The 16,080-nt window shown below is 38.3% G+C and overlaps 1 protein-coding gene across 1 annotated transcript in view; it reads left to right on the forward strand.

Annotated features, from left to right (window-relative positions):
- Window positions 1-491: 491 nt before the first annotated feature.
- Window positions 492-16,080, forward strand: part of tp63 (tumor protein p63) — a 35,742-nt gene continuing 20,153 nt past the window's right edge. Inside the window, exons 1-4 of the mRNA XM_086162383.1 lie at window positions 492-1,953; window positions 6,146-6,253; window positions 9,790-9,924; window positions 10,253-10,382. Of these exons, the coding sequence (XP_086018509.1) occupies window positions 1,796-1,953; window positions 6,146-6,253; window positions 9,790-9,924; window positions 10,253-10,382 (531 nt within the window). The 5' untranslated portion in view covers window positions 492-1,795. The remainder of the gene's footprint in view (window positions 1,954-6,145; window positions 6,254-9,789; window positions 9,925-10,252; window positions 10,383-16,080) is intronic.

Consider the following 16,080-nt stretch of genomic DNA (forward strand, 5'->3'; position numbering starts at 1 on the left):
AAAGTTGTACGCTGAATATGTCAAGGCTTGGACTGAAGGGGTGATTTGACAAGAAACATAGAAACCAAACGCACAACTCAGGGTCAGTTTGAGCCATTAATAAAGAGCAAAGGAAATGTCTCTCAATGAGAAAAAATTCACATAAATAGGAATCAAAAATCTACAGACCTGACATGAACAAGGACATGGTACAAGGAAGAATTCATGACAAATCGGTGCTACTACCAGGCATACAGACCCGGGATATGACAAGGACAAAGTGATACCCAATAAAGTCTTCACAACACACGTATACACTTGACTTGGGACAGGTGGACACAATCAAGGGACTGAGGATTACATTGTTTTATATATTGTAGATATTTTTTAAAACAAGTTCTCACTAAAGAGTTTGATTTAATGAGTGAGTTATTTTTGTTGAAACATTGTATTGTGAAATATTGTGCCCTGACAATACCATCCATCTATCTTCCTCCGATTATCCGAAATCGCAGAGAGGCCCAGACTTCCCTCTCCTCAGCCACATGGTCCAGCTAATCCGGGAGGATCCCAAGGCCAAGTCTCTCCAGCGTGTCCTGTCCTCCCAAGAGGACCCAGCTGAGGGTGTAGAGCTGGTCCACCGTTCCACGAGAGGGACGAAAACCACACTGCTTCTCCTGGATCTGAGCTTCAACGACCCAGCGGATCCTCCTCTCCAGCATCGCTGATTTGACCTTACCAGGAAGGCTGAGGAGTTCAATCCCCCTGTGGTTGGAGCATACCCTCCATTCCCCCTTTTTAAAACGGGGGATCACCACCCTTGAGGAACCCAGGGTGGACCCTATCCATTCCTGGAGCCCTGCTAGCTTTTTGACTGTTACAGCAACTTCAGCCCCAGTAATGGGCCAACCTGCCCCAGAGTCCCCTGGCTTTGCTTCCTCATTGGAGGGCGTTTCGACAGGACTGAGTGGGTCTTGGAAGTATTCTGTCCACCGCTCTATGTCTCAAGTTGAGGTCATTAGCTCCCCGAACTCCTCCCAGACCCGAGTTTTTGCCTCGGCCGCATGCCACTTGGCCTGCCGGTACCTGTCAGCTGCCTCCAGAGCCCCACAGGCCAAATAGGCCCGACAGGACTCCTTCTTCAGTTTGAGGGCCTCCCTCACTGCTGGGGTCCACCAGCAGGTTTGACGGTTGCCACCCCAACAGGCGCCGACCGCGCTGCCGCTTCCACCACTGCTTCGAAAGTGGAAGCATGGAACATGGCCCATTCGGACTCCGTGTCCCCTGTCCCCCTCGGGATGTGGTTCTAGTTCCACCGGATGTTCCCAGCAGACCCTCACATTACGTGTGGGTCTGCCAGGTCTGACTGGCATCCTCGCCCACCATCGGAGCCAGCTCACCACCAGGTGGTGATCAGTTGACAGCTCCGCCCCTCTCTTCACCTGAATGTCCAGGACATGTGGCTGCAAGTCCAATGACAAAACCACAAGATCCATCAAAGAACTGCGGCCTGATGTGCGTTGGTGCCAAGTGCACATATGGACACCTTTATGCCTGAACGTGATGTTTGTTATGAACAATCTGTAACAAGCACAGAAGTCCAATGACTAGACACAACCTGAGTTCAGAACTGGAGGGCTGTTCCTCCCAATCACGCCCTTCGAGGTCACACTGTCGTTGCCCACGTGAGCGTTGAAGTCTCCCAGTAGAACGAGGGAGTCTCCAGTGGGAGCGCTCTCTAGCAGCCCCTCCAGGGACCCCAAGAAGGGTGGGTAAACTGAACTGCTGTTGGGTCCCCCCACCTGAAGGCGGAAGGATGCTACCCTCTCGTCCACCTGGTTCAACCCCAACGTACAGGGGGCAATCAATGTGTCCACACCAATATGGCCCCTCTCACCAGGAGCAACTCCAAAGTAAAAGAGAGTCCAGCTCCTTTCAAGACACCTGGTTCCAGACCCTGGGCTGTGCATCAAGGTGAGTCTGACTATGTCTAATCAGAAACTGGGTCCAAAGTCTTTTCTCATCATGGGTGGTCTTCTGAGCAGCGCTTTGTCTGGTCCCTCACCTGGAACCTGTTTGCCTTGGGTGACCCTTCCAGGGGCATAAAGCCCCCGACAACATAGCTCTTAGGATCACTGGGACGCGCAAACCCCTCCACCACGAGAGAGGTGGCAGCTCAAAGGAGGGGGTTATTACAATGATATTTGGTAACTGTTTTTTTCACCTTGACATTCCTCAGTTGTTCCTAGAATACTGTTTGTGAAACTGTAACATTTATATTTGCATTTCTGTTACATTAACATTTTTCACACAGGGTCAATATGGAACCAATTAATGTTATGTAAAAGAAAAGCTTCATTCATTCAGTAATAATTAATAAGAATAGTTATATTTTTGCTTAAATTTAATTATATTAGTTTGGTGGTAGTTTTTGATAGAAAATATTGAAAATGTAATGTTGCAACAACTTAAATGTTCAGTTTATGTGACATTCTTCCCTTTTGAGTCATGACCATGAACTAATTTGCAAATTAGGTAAGCGGAATGATTCAATGACCAAGTTAACACAACTTCAATGAATCGATTGACAATCAATGAACAGATTTATATAACTGATGTCACACAAACTAAAAGTAACTGTTAACTTGAAAAGAAATTGACCGATTTTCAAATCCTAATTAAATCATTTTATCTTTTAATACAAAACTATTTGAGCTCAGAAAAAAAAAAAAACTAAATCTATCATCACCTACATACCATAAATCAGTTAGACACAGTTTTCAATATTCTGTTAACATGTGCAGATTCAACATCTTTATCCGATTCAAGTATTAAGCTGAAAAGTGCTTTCTTTGGACGAGCTGTTTCTGTCCAAAGCTGATCTCAGGCTTCTCTATGTTTAACTCCGTTTTGATATTGAAAATTTATTTACAAAATTTAAAAAAATAAACTTTCCCACAAATGTATGACATAAAAGTAACTAGTCCATTCTGAAACTTATTTTGAGACTAAATTCTGCCAAAAACTGATATCAAAACATATTAAATAAAAGCAAGATAAAAAGAATGAAAAATAAATACTCAAAGCTAAGATACCTCGAGATCCTACATAAGTACAATAATACATTACTTGTCCATCTTTGCTTTCCACCCTTGCCTAAACTACTCAGTAATTATATTTCATCCTACTGCTTAAGGGAATCTAGAACATCTACAAACATATTGTCAGTCAAACTAGCGATTTCTCTACAAGGATGCTATGAACAATGTGCAGTTGCTGGGCAGTTTATTACATAGGCTGTAAATTATCACCTCTCAGACATTGCACCGGACACTGGTCGTTTTGACTCATCTGGATTTCCCCTGCATTAGTCACCAACTGGAATATACACACAGACACACATAAGTATGCCCGCATAACCCCTCACTGTGCGAGTGATTAGCTCCAGAATGGTGTGTATGACTGATACTGATAATACATCTCTCCGTAGCGCAAGCAATGGCAAGGCTACTTTATCAGCTGCTCGGCCATCTGCTCTTTGGCATCCTATGTGTAAACTCTTGGCCATAATGAGGCTGTGTGAATGTAGTGTATTGTGCCTGCAGGACAATGAACGCACCAAAATGTGTCATTGAACTGAATAGTCAAGCATTGCTTTTGAGTTTAGTCCACCAAAGAAAATTTTACAAACTAAAGAAAGTTTTGATGTCTAATTGGAGCCTGAGAATTATAAGCCATAACAAGCCGTTACACTCATGTGCACTCCTAACACTGCAAGTACCAGACATGTCGCTGACGTAGCCGCCTGCTCATAAACACACATACATGTCAAATGAAGTAATAGTGGCTTGGTGACTGGTTCCTACTATCCAGGTCCTAGTGTAATAAATGATCTAAGGGTTTCATGTATCACCATAAATACCAGATTTAATGACATCTTAATGCCACTTTGCCCTTGTTATGCTGAGACGTGTATACAGACAAAGATACAAGAGCATGAGAAATGTAATTCATTGTGTAAATAACATGATATTTACATGTTATTTATTTTTATGGACATAGTTTAACAGAAATGTATGGTAAAAAATAAAAGCTGTGGTTTCGACATAAAGTTGCAGCTGGGATGGATTAAGAGCAGGTATTAAAAGTTATCATGCAACTATTTCATATCTCTTTCTTTTTATGTTGTGTTTTGTGTGGTGTGTTTTTGCATGGCACCAAACTAAATCAAGAGGAACGGCCATAATGATCAATAATATGTGTAATATAAGTGATATCTTGTTTACATCACAATCCTAATCCTGAAAGACAAAAATACTCGCACTATGTTGCTCTATTGAATTATTAAATTATTTGTGAATTGGGATTTTTTTTTTATTATTTGACTCAAACTTCCTTTCTAAACAAGCATGTCAAAGCAGTCAAGCCGCTTAATTGCACACACAGACGTTATTAAACTAGGTTTTTGCAAATGCTCATGTATCTATGGTTGTTTGACTTTTTAATGAACACTCTTTTATATCTCATATATATATACATATATATATATATGTATCTTGTATCTATTATATCTCAACAATGATTCATTTTTCCCTTTACTTTTATTATAGGCTTCTCAACATCTTGTACATTATAATGGACTTAATGTATTTATTGGTAAGTCAGCATTATTTTTCCGAGTAAATTTCATTAAAATAGAACAGGAAAAAAATAGATGTTGAATAAAATATTTGTTTGTTTTTATTTTTGTCCTGTCTTACATAGAGCCTTGCATGGCATGGTGCTGAGAATGGTTTGTTTGCTAATGTATGTCTATAAAATGTTAGCCCTATAAAAAGCAAAGTATATCGGGTGCATACAAATCGTGCATGTTTGCTATAAACAGTAAACGTTGACTCTCAAACTGTATGGCACACTGTTCGAGTGCAGAAATTGTCTTGATTAATGTACAAGAAGGAAGCGTGTTCCCTGGATACACCACATCTATTTATTTTCCTTTCCCCTACAGTGACCCTGCCTTTATTTTAGCATGCTGATTCATCTGCTGTTCATCTGTGCAAACCACAGCAGACCTCTTGGTTTACAGTGTCATACAATGTTTGAGAGAAGGGGGTTGAACTGCAAGTGTTTGTCTAGTCTGCGGCACAGTATCCCCAAGAATAAGAGACTACAGTGAAGATCTTTAAAACCTCATCTGAAGTTTGATGAGACGTTTTTTTGTCTTATGTATGTTTTATTCTTTGAGAGACATTTTTGGCTGATTATTTTTTTAGGCAGACAGCAGCTAGTTGGTATCACCTGGGCTGAATAGTGGCGGTAGTTGTAAATATACGCTAATATAATACAGTACAATACGACCTTATTGTTTCCAAATGGCGGTGGACATGTATGCATTTAATCAAAATCCCAATTGGAAGAAACCATGAGAAAATGACCAGAATATATGCACATAACTAACTAAAATGTAAAGAAAATGAAACTCAATTCAAATATATCACTATAGAACAGACATATATACGATTCTGGCAGAAATATAATTCCCTCATTATGTATTTTATATATGTCACTTAAATATTGGATTGGATATTTCAGATTTTCATGAAAGCTTGAAAAGTAGACTGATTTTTAAGAATGTCAAAGTCCAACTCTGGCATTTGCAGAATTGGCAGAAGTTCAGTTATCCCTGTTATTCACTGTTTAGCAATGATCAAAATGCTCGAACCCTCAAGGGTCTGAAGAGCGTGATGCAACAGACATACACTCAGCCCGTGACATCGCCAGGGAATCTGGGTGGAAACATCAGAAGAGACAAGAGTTACATGACGCCTTTCAGGATAATGGCTAGCTGTGTGTGGAGGGGGTGGGTGGGGGGCGGGGGGGGTCAATTGTAGTTTGATATCTATATCCTAGCAACTGGGAGTGAGAATTTCGCTTTGCAACCGCAGCCGGGGATTGGTCAGAGAATTGGCACAGGCCCCTCCTATTTAAGCGCAGCCTAAAAAAAATACCTAAATTTAAAACATCTCATAAACTTTCTCCACTCTGCACTGTACCCACCAGCACTTTAATCTAGGCCAGTTTGTTGATTTATTTGTGTTGACTCATTTTTGGTGTATGTTATTAACAGAATATAATCTTGCATCTTTTGCCTAATTGCTGCCTCTAGTAACTTTATGACAAGCTGGTCATTCAGAAGACTTCATCAAAGCTGGCGTGACAACATGAATTCCCCTTACACAGCTGTGCAGTGTTATTCCGATTTCCCCTTTCACCGGTAAGTACATACAGATTCAACAATTATTTATAAGCCTGGATCTAGCTTCCCTATTGGAAAGTGTATATTTCATCATATTCCAATGTTATCTTAATTCGATAAATGTAACAGTGATTGAAAAAACATATAAATGGATTTAATGAATAAGGAAGAGTATGTACTCACAAATGATGTTAAAACGTCGTATATTTCAGCAAATCTAAATTATTGAGGTAGCCAAAATGCTCCAAGCGGCTTGTATGACAAGGTCTGATACTGTATGAGGATAAAAGTGACTGGAAAACTGTTGAGTCTGACAGGATTAGCAGCTGCTGCTCCGTCCTCATGTATTTATATGTACAGCAAACTTAGAGCAACAATGCATTGAAGTGGAAGACAAACTTTGGGACATCATTTAAAGTCCTTATCCATATGAAAGAGACAATCTTTGGTTATTAAATTAGCGGCAAGAGAAAATCACCCAATTTTGCCTCATCAAGATGGAAATAGGAGAATACAACAGGACATGGTAATTTCATAAAATGCACTTTCATTCTTGTTGTGTAGACATCACAGTTTCCATAGCCAGTGTGACACTAAATAACATTTTCCAAATCACCATGTTAGACTGCAAATTAAACAAACAAACAAACAAACAGTGGTCAGTGTTTAAATATAAACATTGGCTACTTTGACAGATTATAGAAACAAAATTAATGACAAACATTGTATTGTTTGATCTTGCCATGAATGAGTTCACTTTGTTTGTTTACCGTTTTGAATTTTTCAAAATAGTCTGTTTTTATTGGCTTACTAATTAGATTGGTTGGATTACTGTAACCAAACTTGGTCTTTTTTTCTTTACGGGCCTTCTCATTTTGGACATTATCATATAATGCCTGTTTCTATTAGTGTACATGATCATGTCTTAAAATGCTATTATCTACCTTATACTTCTTGAACTCCATTTCTATTCTTTTTTTCATACAAGGTGTCCCATTTTTTTCATTTTTGTGCTTAAAAGATGTTAAAAAAAATGATAAGCCTAATGTGCACTTTGATAGAATAGCTCAGAATCTGTTGCTGACAACCATTGCTGAATTCAGGGATTAATGTTCACCACAGGTTTATGCCACAGATTCTACGAAGTTTTCAATTACTCTCGTTAAAGGTTGTTTTCAATTTGTTTTAGGAAGATAATATTTTGGCAGTAGTGATCATTTGTGGATCATTTGCAGGTCTAATTTTAGCATCGAGGAATTTGTGAATGTCAATTTGACCCATAGGATTTGATTTCAATAAATGTGAGGGATTGAGAACAGGAGGAACTTAGAGCTTTCTATTGTTTTCCAATCATGTTCCTTTTCCAGCTGAGGCTGAAACGTGAGGCAGAAAGTGATTAATAAAGACACGCGAGAAGGGGCCCCGATAGACATCACTGTTTGTTTTGATTCTGTTTTATTGGTCGGAGTGCCCGAACTGCCGAGAGACAATAGTCATCCTTGTTTATTGCTGACCCCTGTATTGACCTTGTCTGAAGGTAGCGCGCTGTGTTTAAGTGGATGCTGATTTGCCTTTGCCTCAAGCTGAATGAGAAATTCTAACCTAAGACACCAGACACCCTAAAGCAGGTATACAAAAGGAAAACAGAGATAGAGCAATCAATCTCAATACCGGTTGTCTGGAAATGTATGTTCCCAAAATACTACATGTGATACATGCTTCTTTTTTTTGAATTCGTAGTTTCGCTGATTTTTGTTTGGGAATTTTCACTTTTTCTATTTCCATCTAGCAACTTACTGTTCTTTTCTATAACTAAAATCTTGAACATGACATGTTACAGTTAAACATGGCGACGTTTTCCTTTTTTTTGTCTTTATAGCCTCTGGGCTTAGCTGGACTACTCAACAGAACAAAAAAAAAGAAATTTCACATAATTACAGGAGGATGGATGTGTTCAAATAAAATATATTTCAGCTGTCCAAGATTCTCTCATTCTAAACTGACTCTTCCAGACATCCATGATATTGTAACCAGAGTTGCCTTTATAACAACAAAAGTCTTTATAGTCTATTATCAGAACAAGAGAGATGTTTAACATTGCCATACTTTTGGAAAAACAGTATAATTTGTTTAGGTAAGATAGAATAGAGAATTTAGCAAGTAATTATGCTATTATTATATTGGTAATTACCAGTTAGCTCCACCATTTTTAGTTCATTTCCAATTAAAGTTGGTCAAAGTTGGCTTGATTATTTATTTACATTACATTTACATTGCAGTTATTTGGCAGACGGTTTATTAACAGACGCTTTATTAAATTCGTACATCAATAGTTATTTCTAAATTAACTTATTGTACATGAAATCTCCCCCCACTGTTAGGTCATTAAAAAAAAAATTAAATGTCAAGCTTTACCCTGATTTACACCAATATGTTTTATTCAGATAGAAAAAACATGGGGACTCATTGGTGGAAAAAAACATGGGGGCTTTATTCAATGTATTTTAAAACTATTTTCAAATATGTATGTCTGTATTTAATTATCAGTACTATCAACGGCTGTAAAAAGTATATACAATATTCATAAACCCTCTTTCTATATCAATAAAAATGCATTTCATTTAACGCTCAACACAGTGTTTCCCCAGCGTCATGAAGCATAGGTGATTTGTTTTGCACCCCGAAACATGATCAGTAATAATTGATCATGATCATAATTAACATAATTTATGACAGAGTATGAAGCAATTCTTGAGTTTTCAGTTTCATTAAAAGTAAACAAACAGAATCCTTTCCCCAACTCCCACCCCTTGAACACACATCACCTTTACTTAATATCTGATAAATTAGCCAGAACTTGTAAATGTTCTACTTATTATGTAATATTTTATATTATTTTTTTTAATTTTCCAGGGCAAACTGGAATGCGTCCAAAATACAATTTGTTTGTACGGTGCAACGACATTGCCCAGATCCTCTTTTTGTGTTTCCTCTTGATCCGAATGCTTTATCATTTTAATAACTACATGTACCTCCGCCATGTTAAGTTATTTTCTACATCTCAGTGTTGGGGAATTCCGTAGCCTTAAATAGTGCCAGCTCCTCCTCGTACCCAGGCCGTCCAGCTGTACACATACCATAAGTAGCAGCAGTGCTATCATGTAGATGTGGGGGGAATTCCGCCTGTCTCAGACTGCAGCGTGTGCCACTTCAACAAGAACAATGGCAAGCTAAGCTCTGAAGCTGGTGTAATGTTACAGGGGACTGGGTCAAAGTACCTATGTCTGAATGGTGCATAATCACCATTATGTGTAATACAAATATTCAGTATTATGCAGGCTGACTTCCTCACAATGGTATTTGTCTTCATGAATGACTGCCACTGGGACTTCTTCTCCCCCTACTTCTCCCCCTCAACTGGCTGGGTGGCCCGGTATCAGGATCGTTCATTCACACTGAATGTTTGCTGTCATTGCAACATTTGAAAATAGTCTAGAGGAATTTGGATTTAATATACATGATGTTGATTTTTTTTTTTTTTTGTGATCTTGTAGATTTCGAGATCCGTCCTCCTGTTTATCCTGGAGAGAGAACTCATTCCTCAATGCCATGTCACAGAATACATCTACGCAGACTACTGATATCTTCAGCCAAGATGTATTTAACCAACTGTTTGATATGCTGGACCAGTAAGTGGATATCGGGAAAAAAAAAAAATAACAACGTTCTGTCAATTTGTTATCATCAAGTAAAATAATTGTTTACATTTCTGCTCAAGGAAACTTCATGTAAACCCTGATTGAAAATAAGACCAATGTAGGTATAAATTGTTTTTACACAGTAATGTTATGTTTTTTTACACATAAAGGGATGCCGCACAATACAGTTTAGATGACCACTTGAATAAATGTCAACTCCGTAAAAATCGGATCATGATTGTTTTAGTTCTGTGCAGTTGTCTTGTGCTAAATTCCAAATTTGCATTTTTTAACTTTCACTATCTCTCTTCCCCATCAGATCTGCTATTCATTCTGTCCAGCCCATTGAGCTGAACTTTGTAGACAGTCCAACAGATGGATCTGCAGGAAACACGATCCAGATCAGTATGGACTGTATAACGATGCATGAACCAGATGACACGCTCTCTGTAAGTACACAGGTTTGCTGTTTTGCAAAAGTAAACATTTCCTTTTCAGGCAGGGTACAACTTCTAGTAGAAACATTGAAGCATGAGTAATCCAAAAGGAAATTTCCCAAAACGACCTGCTGAGATGAACATGTCATTGTCAAACTCATAGCTGAAGATCCATGTTAATTGAACTAAATCATTGTTGAATTATAAATGATTGGGCTCAGGACATTACTATTGAATATACCAAATTCCTTATAATTTAATGCAATGCTACATAAACATTCAATCGGGTTTTGACAATAAAGTTTTCTATCACTGCGTGTGTGAGTTTGTGTATGCATGCATGTATGTGTGTGCATGTGTGTGTAACTGTCAATGTGTATATGTGTGTATGTGTGTTTGAAATTTCCTTGGACAGGTTTCAATCTGCTACAGGAAAGCTCTCAGGGCAGAGAATTTGGCTGATGTATTTATTATTTTTAGAGCTATATTATCACCTGAAAATATTCATGTATTTTCAGGTGATAATTTCATCTCATGTAGTGTGAGTGCGCTTGACCTGGGTGGCCCAGGTCAGTCAGATAGGCTGATAAAGTTGAAATATGCACTGAGGCAGCCACATAAGTGATGAGGCGGAATATGTAGTGAAATCTAATCATCCTGTTCCTCTGTTTTAATGCACTGATTTTTAAAATTCATTAATTCGTCATCTGCACCACTTATACTGTGAGCGGAAACCGGAGACCCCAAAGGGAAACCATGAAGACACAGTGAGAACAAACTCCACAAAGAAATGTTCCTGCAAGAGTCAAACCAGGAGCTTTCTTGTTGTAGGGCAGAAGCACTGCACTCATGATCTTTTTTTATTGTTTCTTGTAGTATCTAAATGTCCTTATCAGTGTGCGATATCGTACAATTGTTTGGGCAAGCAGCAAGGTTTCCATCTTTGTGAACGGTGCTTCTGAGAGGTGTTCTCCATGTCTCCTCCCCACTGATGGAATTCTAGCCTAGCAGGATGGAAAAAAAAATCTACTAGTTCTATTAAAAAAGTGTCTATTCCACACACAGGATTGTGTCAATGGACAAGAGGGAGGTTACATGCTGACCGTGTCTTCAGTCTGTATGCCATGAGGGATATCCAAAAATGAATGCACTTGCTCACCTATGGACAATATAAGACTTATCAGTTAACAGCACTGCGTGTTTTTGGAAGGAAACTTGGAAACCCAGTGAGTGATTGAACATGTAAATTCCACATAAAAAGGACACAGTTGGTTCGATGTAGCTGTGAGGCAGGAGTGTCAACCAGCTTCACCACCGTGCTGCCAGAATGGAAAAAAAGATAGCAAAAATTTTTTTTTTTTTTTCAAGGAGCTGAGTAATGTTACCCTGCACATCCCCCAAGGGTGCCTTTGCTCTCTTGAACTGGTGATTAATGGCCCCACCCCCACCACCCACTTTCCAGAGAGCCTCAGAAGGTGTGTTGCCGTGACTGGCATATCATCACAGCATCCATGTTGAGGTTGGAGCTCGCTGCGTGGCCACTTGCCAATATCCAAGTGAATCAAGTCAAATGCGCTTGAGAAAATCAAAAGATATGGTGGGCACAACCTCACCTTAAACCCCCCTCCCCTCCTCCTCTTCCTCTCTGGTGGAGGTGTGTCTCATTCATGAGTCATTAGATTGCAGTTCGGTGTTTAGTGCCCTGGAGGACTTATTTGTATTGTGTAGGGTTTATGTTTAATCTGAAATTCCTTTTTCTTCTGGATTTTTTTCTGCAGCTCCAGGGCAAGAATTTAACACAGCACCTGCCTCACTTGCAGAAGTCCTATCTCCCATCTATCAGTAGGTGCCTCTTCTATGTAGAAGTTGGGGTGGCAACTTGAAGAGCACATGAAGGGTAGAATAGCATAAAGCAATGTTACAGAAATAGTTGAAGAAGAAACATGATATCCTATCCTAAACAGCTGATTTTGCACAGACACAAAGTTCTGATCAGCTGTGAGAGGAGGACGGTACATGGAGTGAGAGACCCTTTTTTTTCACATGCCTAAATAAGATTAAGCAGCTGTGCAGAGCAGCGCCGTCTACATTGGGCTTTCGATGTAACAATAAGAACATGGTTGTGTGTGTGTTAGATTTTATATTTTTTAAGGTATCGTCTTGTGTATGATTGCTGTCGCCCCCCCCCCCCAATCTCATCCTGTAAGCTGTTGATTTCTTCCTCCTGCCGTATAAAAGCGGAAATCTTGAGAATTAAGTCATTTGTAGATCATTTTCACATTGGACAAACTGTGTTTAGTGCAGTAGAAACAGTAACAGAGAAAATGTGGAATTAGGTGTGGTGGAAGCAGGGTCAGGGGACGTATGGAAAAAGGCGACTAACGAAACATAAGATACCTGTTGACATACATGCAACAATGAATGGGACATTTTAATAATTTCAATTAAATTATCTGCGTACATTCACCTTCTTCGTCTGCACTTTGAATCAAAAATAACTTCAAAACTACCCCAACATCTTCTTGTGTGCAACAATTCCGAATAAACGTACATGCCTACAGAAAGTCACATTTTCTCTTGCTGATGTAAAAAAATTTGGTGATCGACTTCTCACAAAAACATACCGAACAGCTGTTTTTCTGAAGAAAATAAAATATATTTGTAAATCCTATGACTGACAATACCTTCATCACATGAATTGCTGTTTTAAGGCTATCATTAACCCGGCAAGAGGACAATCATGCGTTTTTAATCTTATGATAGATGTGCCAGTGCATTTATTTAATCCATATCAGGTACATTTTTCATTGCTCCACCCGTTTGCCTGGAGCATATTTAGAATTCATGCACAGGTGTTGCACTAAGGATCAAGAACCATAACTTTGAGTTAGTAGCTCGGTATAGATCCTGGTCGAGAGGTTTTTTTAGTATCTTAGTTCCAGAGCCCTTAAAGAACTTTTGCTTTTGTGGTTGTTCTTCCATCTTCTTGATGAAGTTGACCTTTATATTTTACCACAGCATTATCCTTCTGCCAGTTCACCTGCAAACATGTTGGTTACACCCCTCAATAATTCCATCGGTAATAATCCTTTACAGCGTTTGTATCATGCCGATTATCCTCTTGGGCATTTTTAAAAGTTCACGTGTCATTGCATGCAGCAAGGTGGAATTACTTGAAGAAAACGTATTCATATGCTAGGATTGTAAATACATTTATTTCCATGTCTATGAAATTCAATATTTTTTCCAAAGTGGGATAGTAAAGAACATAGTTTAAATGTATTTTGACTATATAGTTCTATGTGTTAAAGGGTGCACTCGTGAGCAACAAACATAAATTTGAAAGTGCCTGAGAGTGCCTGTTTTATTGAGCAGATACCCGTAAATCACTTTAACTCTGTGATCACAAAGAGGTTCCTACGGTATTTCTTAAAGTATTTTCTTAAAGTATATTTCCGGTATGAATATATATATATTTCTTTTGTTTTGTTTTATTTTATTTTATTTTCATTTTAGTTTAGTTTCAGTATCAGTTCATATTTACTGTTTAATGCTGTGTCAGGGGCGCTGTGATTATTTGGAAAATAAGTTGGAATTAAAAGGAGAAGAAAATAAAGTAATATGAAAGTATAAGAAAGTAATATGTGCAACAAAATATTGCTAATATATTAATAACATGGTTCTAAAAAAGCGATTTTTGCCATAAACAATGGAAAACAGAAATGAAGAGCAAACTAAAGTCTTGAGTTGAATAAACCTCCAATTGCCATCAAATCTGTTAAAATTTAAAAGTAGGGGGAAGTTGGATGATAGCAATATTGAAATCCTAGATGAGAGTCACAAAATCACAAGTGATCAGATTTGCTTTTTGTTTTAGCTTTAGTCAGTTTCTATTTTTCCACTCTGGTATATTTCTATTCTATTCTATTTTGGTTGAACTCTAAATATTGCTAGAATTCCACGAAACTGAAAATACGACATGGTGGCACAGTGGATAGCCTTTCTACCTCATCATTACATACGTTCTATATATGTAATTTAAATTAATCTAGTTGACTTCAGGAACTTAATTTAAAAGAAAAAGCGTCAGTAAGACCTTGTCTGTCTGAGCCATCAAATCCTCATATTTCAGTTGCTTCTTAGTTCAACTCTTGTCTTCTTTACTGCTGCATTTTGAGACACGAGGGAGATGCGAACTTCCTTGAAATATACCCTAAAGCCTAATCTTTGCAAACAATTAATATTTTGGAAAAAAAAAAAAAAAAACACTGTCGGATCACTGTTCTGATTTTTTCCTAAACATTTCTTCAGGTTAAAAAAAAAAAAAAAAAAAAAAACAAGCACAAAGCTGCCTCACCACAGCTGTTTCGCCTCCCTCTGAGTATTCTAACCTCTTTGTATACAGCACTGAATGCTATTTTAACACCATTACAGTTTGTTTAGTTAAACTAATTATCACACTCAAAATATTTGGCCCAGTCTTTTCTAAAGGCTGTGTATGTCGGTAGTCCTTTTTTATTGGGCTCTTTTAAGTGTTGATTTGCCATTGTGACAGGCTGACCTGTAGGACCACAGCCCCGGGGCTTGAAAAGGGTGTGGCTAGTGATTGAAGACACTGACTGCAGGTCATAGTTGTTCCTAAGTCTTCAGACAGCTTTCAAATTATTCTGACCAAAGGGCAAGATTTTTAGCCCGTGGCTCTGTAGTAATAGAAGTGATTTGAACCCACCTGATCAGTCTCCTTCCTTGTCATCCGGCAGAAAGCATCATGCATGCATGCATGCATGCATTTAATAAGATTGCAAAACATTGTTTCTTTGTAGATTGATAAAACTATTTCAGTAAAAATAACGTTTCATATGCTTCATGTAACAAATACCCAGCGGTGTAACAAGACGTGTTTTGTAGTTTGCCAGAGTGTAGTTTGTCTACAGCGTCTTATTATGAGAATTTGTTAAGCTCTATAGAGTATTACGTCTATGTTTGATTAATTTAAGTAATTGAAGCAATTTGAATTTTTAAAGAGGGACTTGAGTATTTGAAATGTTCATTAGATGATCATTTAAATTTGAACGAAAAATGTAATTATTACATGCAATACTATATGTGAAATACTATGTTATAGTAATATGGCATAGAAATAAAAAAAGAAATACATCACACTTATAAATATGCTATAATCAAGAACATTTAAAATAATTAAATCACAGGTGTAACCTGAATTTTGAATGAACTGATTGAACCCAGAGGGTCAGGCCAACTGCTTTTCTGAGATCTATTTTCGTTGGACAGTGATTCATGCAACTGTTCTGCCAGCAGGACGACTTGCACCGCTGTATCTAAAAACTCACAGCATGTTTTCAAAACAAATCATCCCAGTCATCTGTGATAAATACAAGAAATCTACAGGGATCACATTGTTTTTCTGGGGGGTCTTTAATTGGGGTTTCCACTGGAGGTGGGGGAGTGTGGTTGGAATGGGAGGGCTATTCTTATGCAAACAAGCTGCTGTAGGTGTAGTTGATACTTACCTGATCTCGTGCTGCAGTTCAAACTCTAATTCCCCAGGACATGTATTGCCAACATTTGTTATTTGTCCTAAATTTTTGTTGAGAAAATGATTTTCATTTTCCATTTGGAAATATCATTTTGAACTTTCAATTTCAGCAGCACATTAATTCCTTTGAATGGCTTGAATGGTCTTGTTGGT

This window comes from Fistularia commersonii, chromosome 16 (assembly GCF_037954325.1).
Source record: "Fistularia commersonii isolate RoL2024-O1a breed Wild chromosome 16, RoL_Fcom_v1.0, whole genome shotgun sequence".
Taxonomy (NCBI): Eukaryota; Metazoa; Chordata; class Actinopteri; order Syngnathiformes; family Fistulariidae; genus Fistularia; species Fistularia commersonii.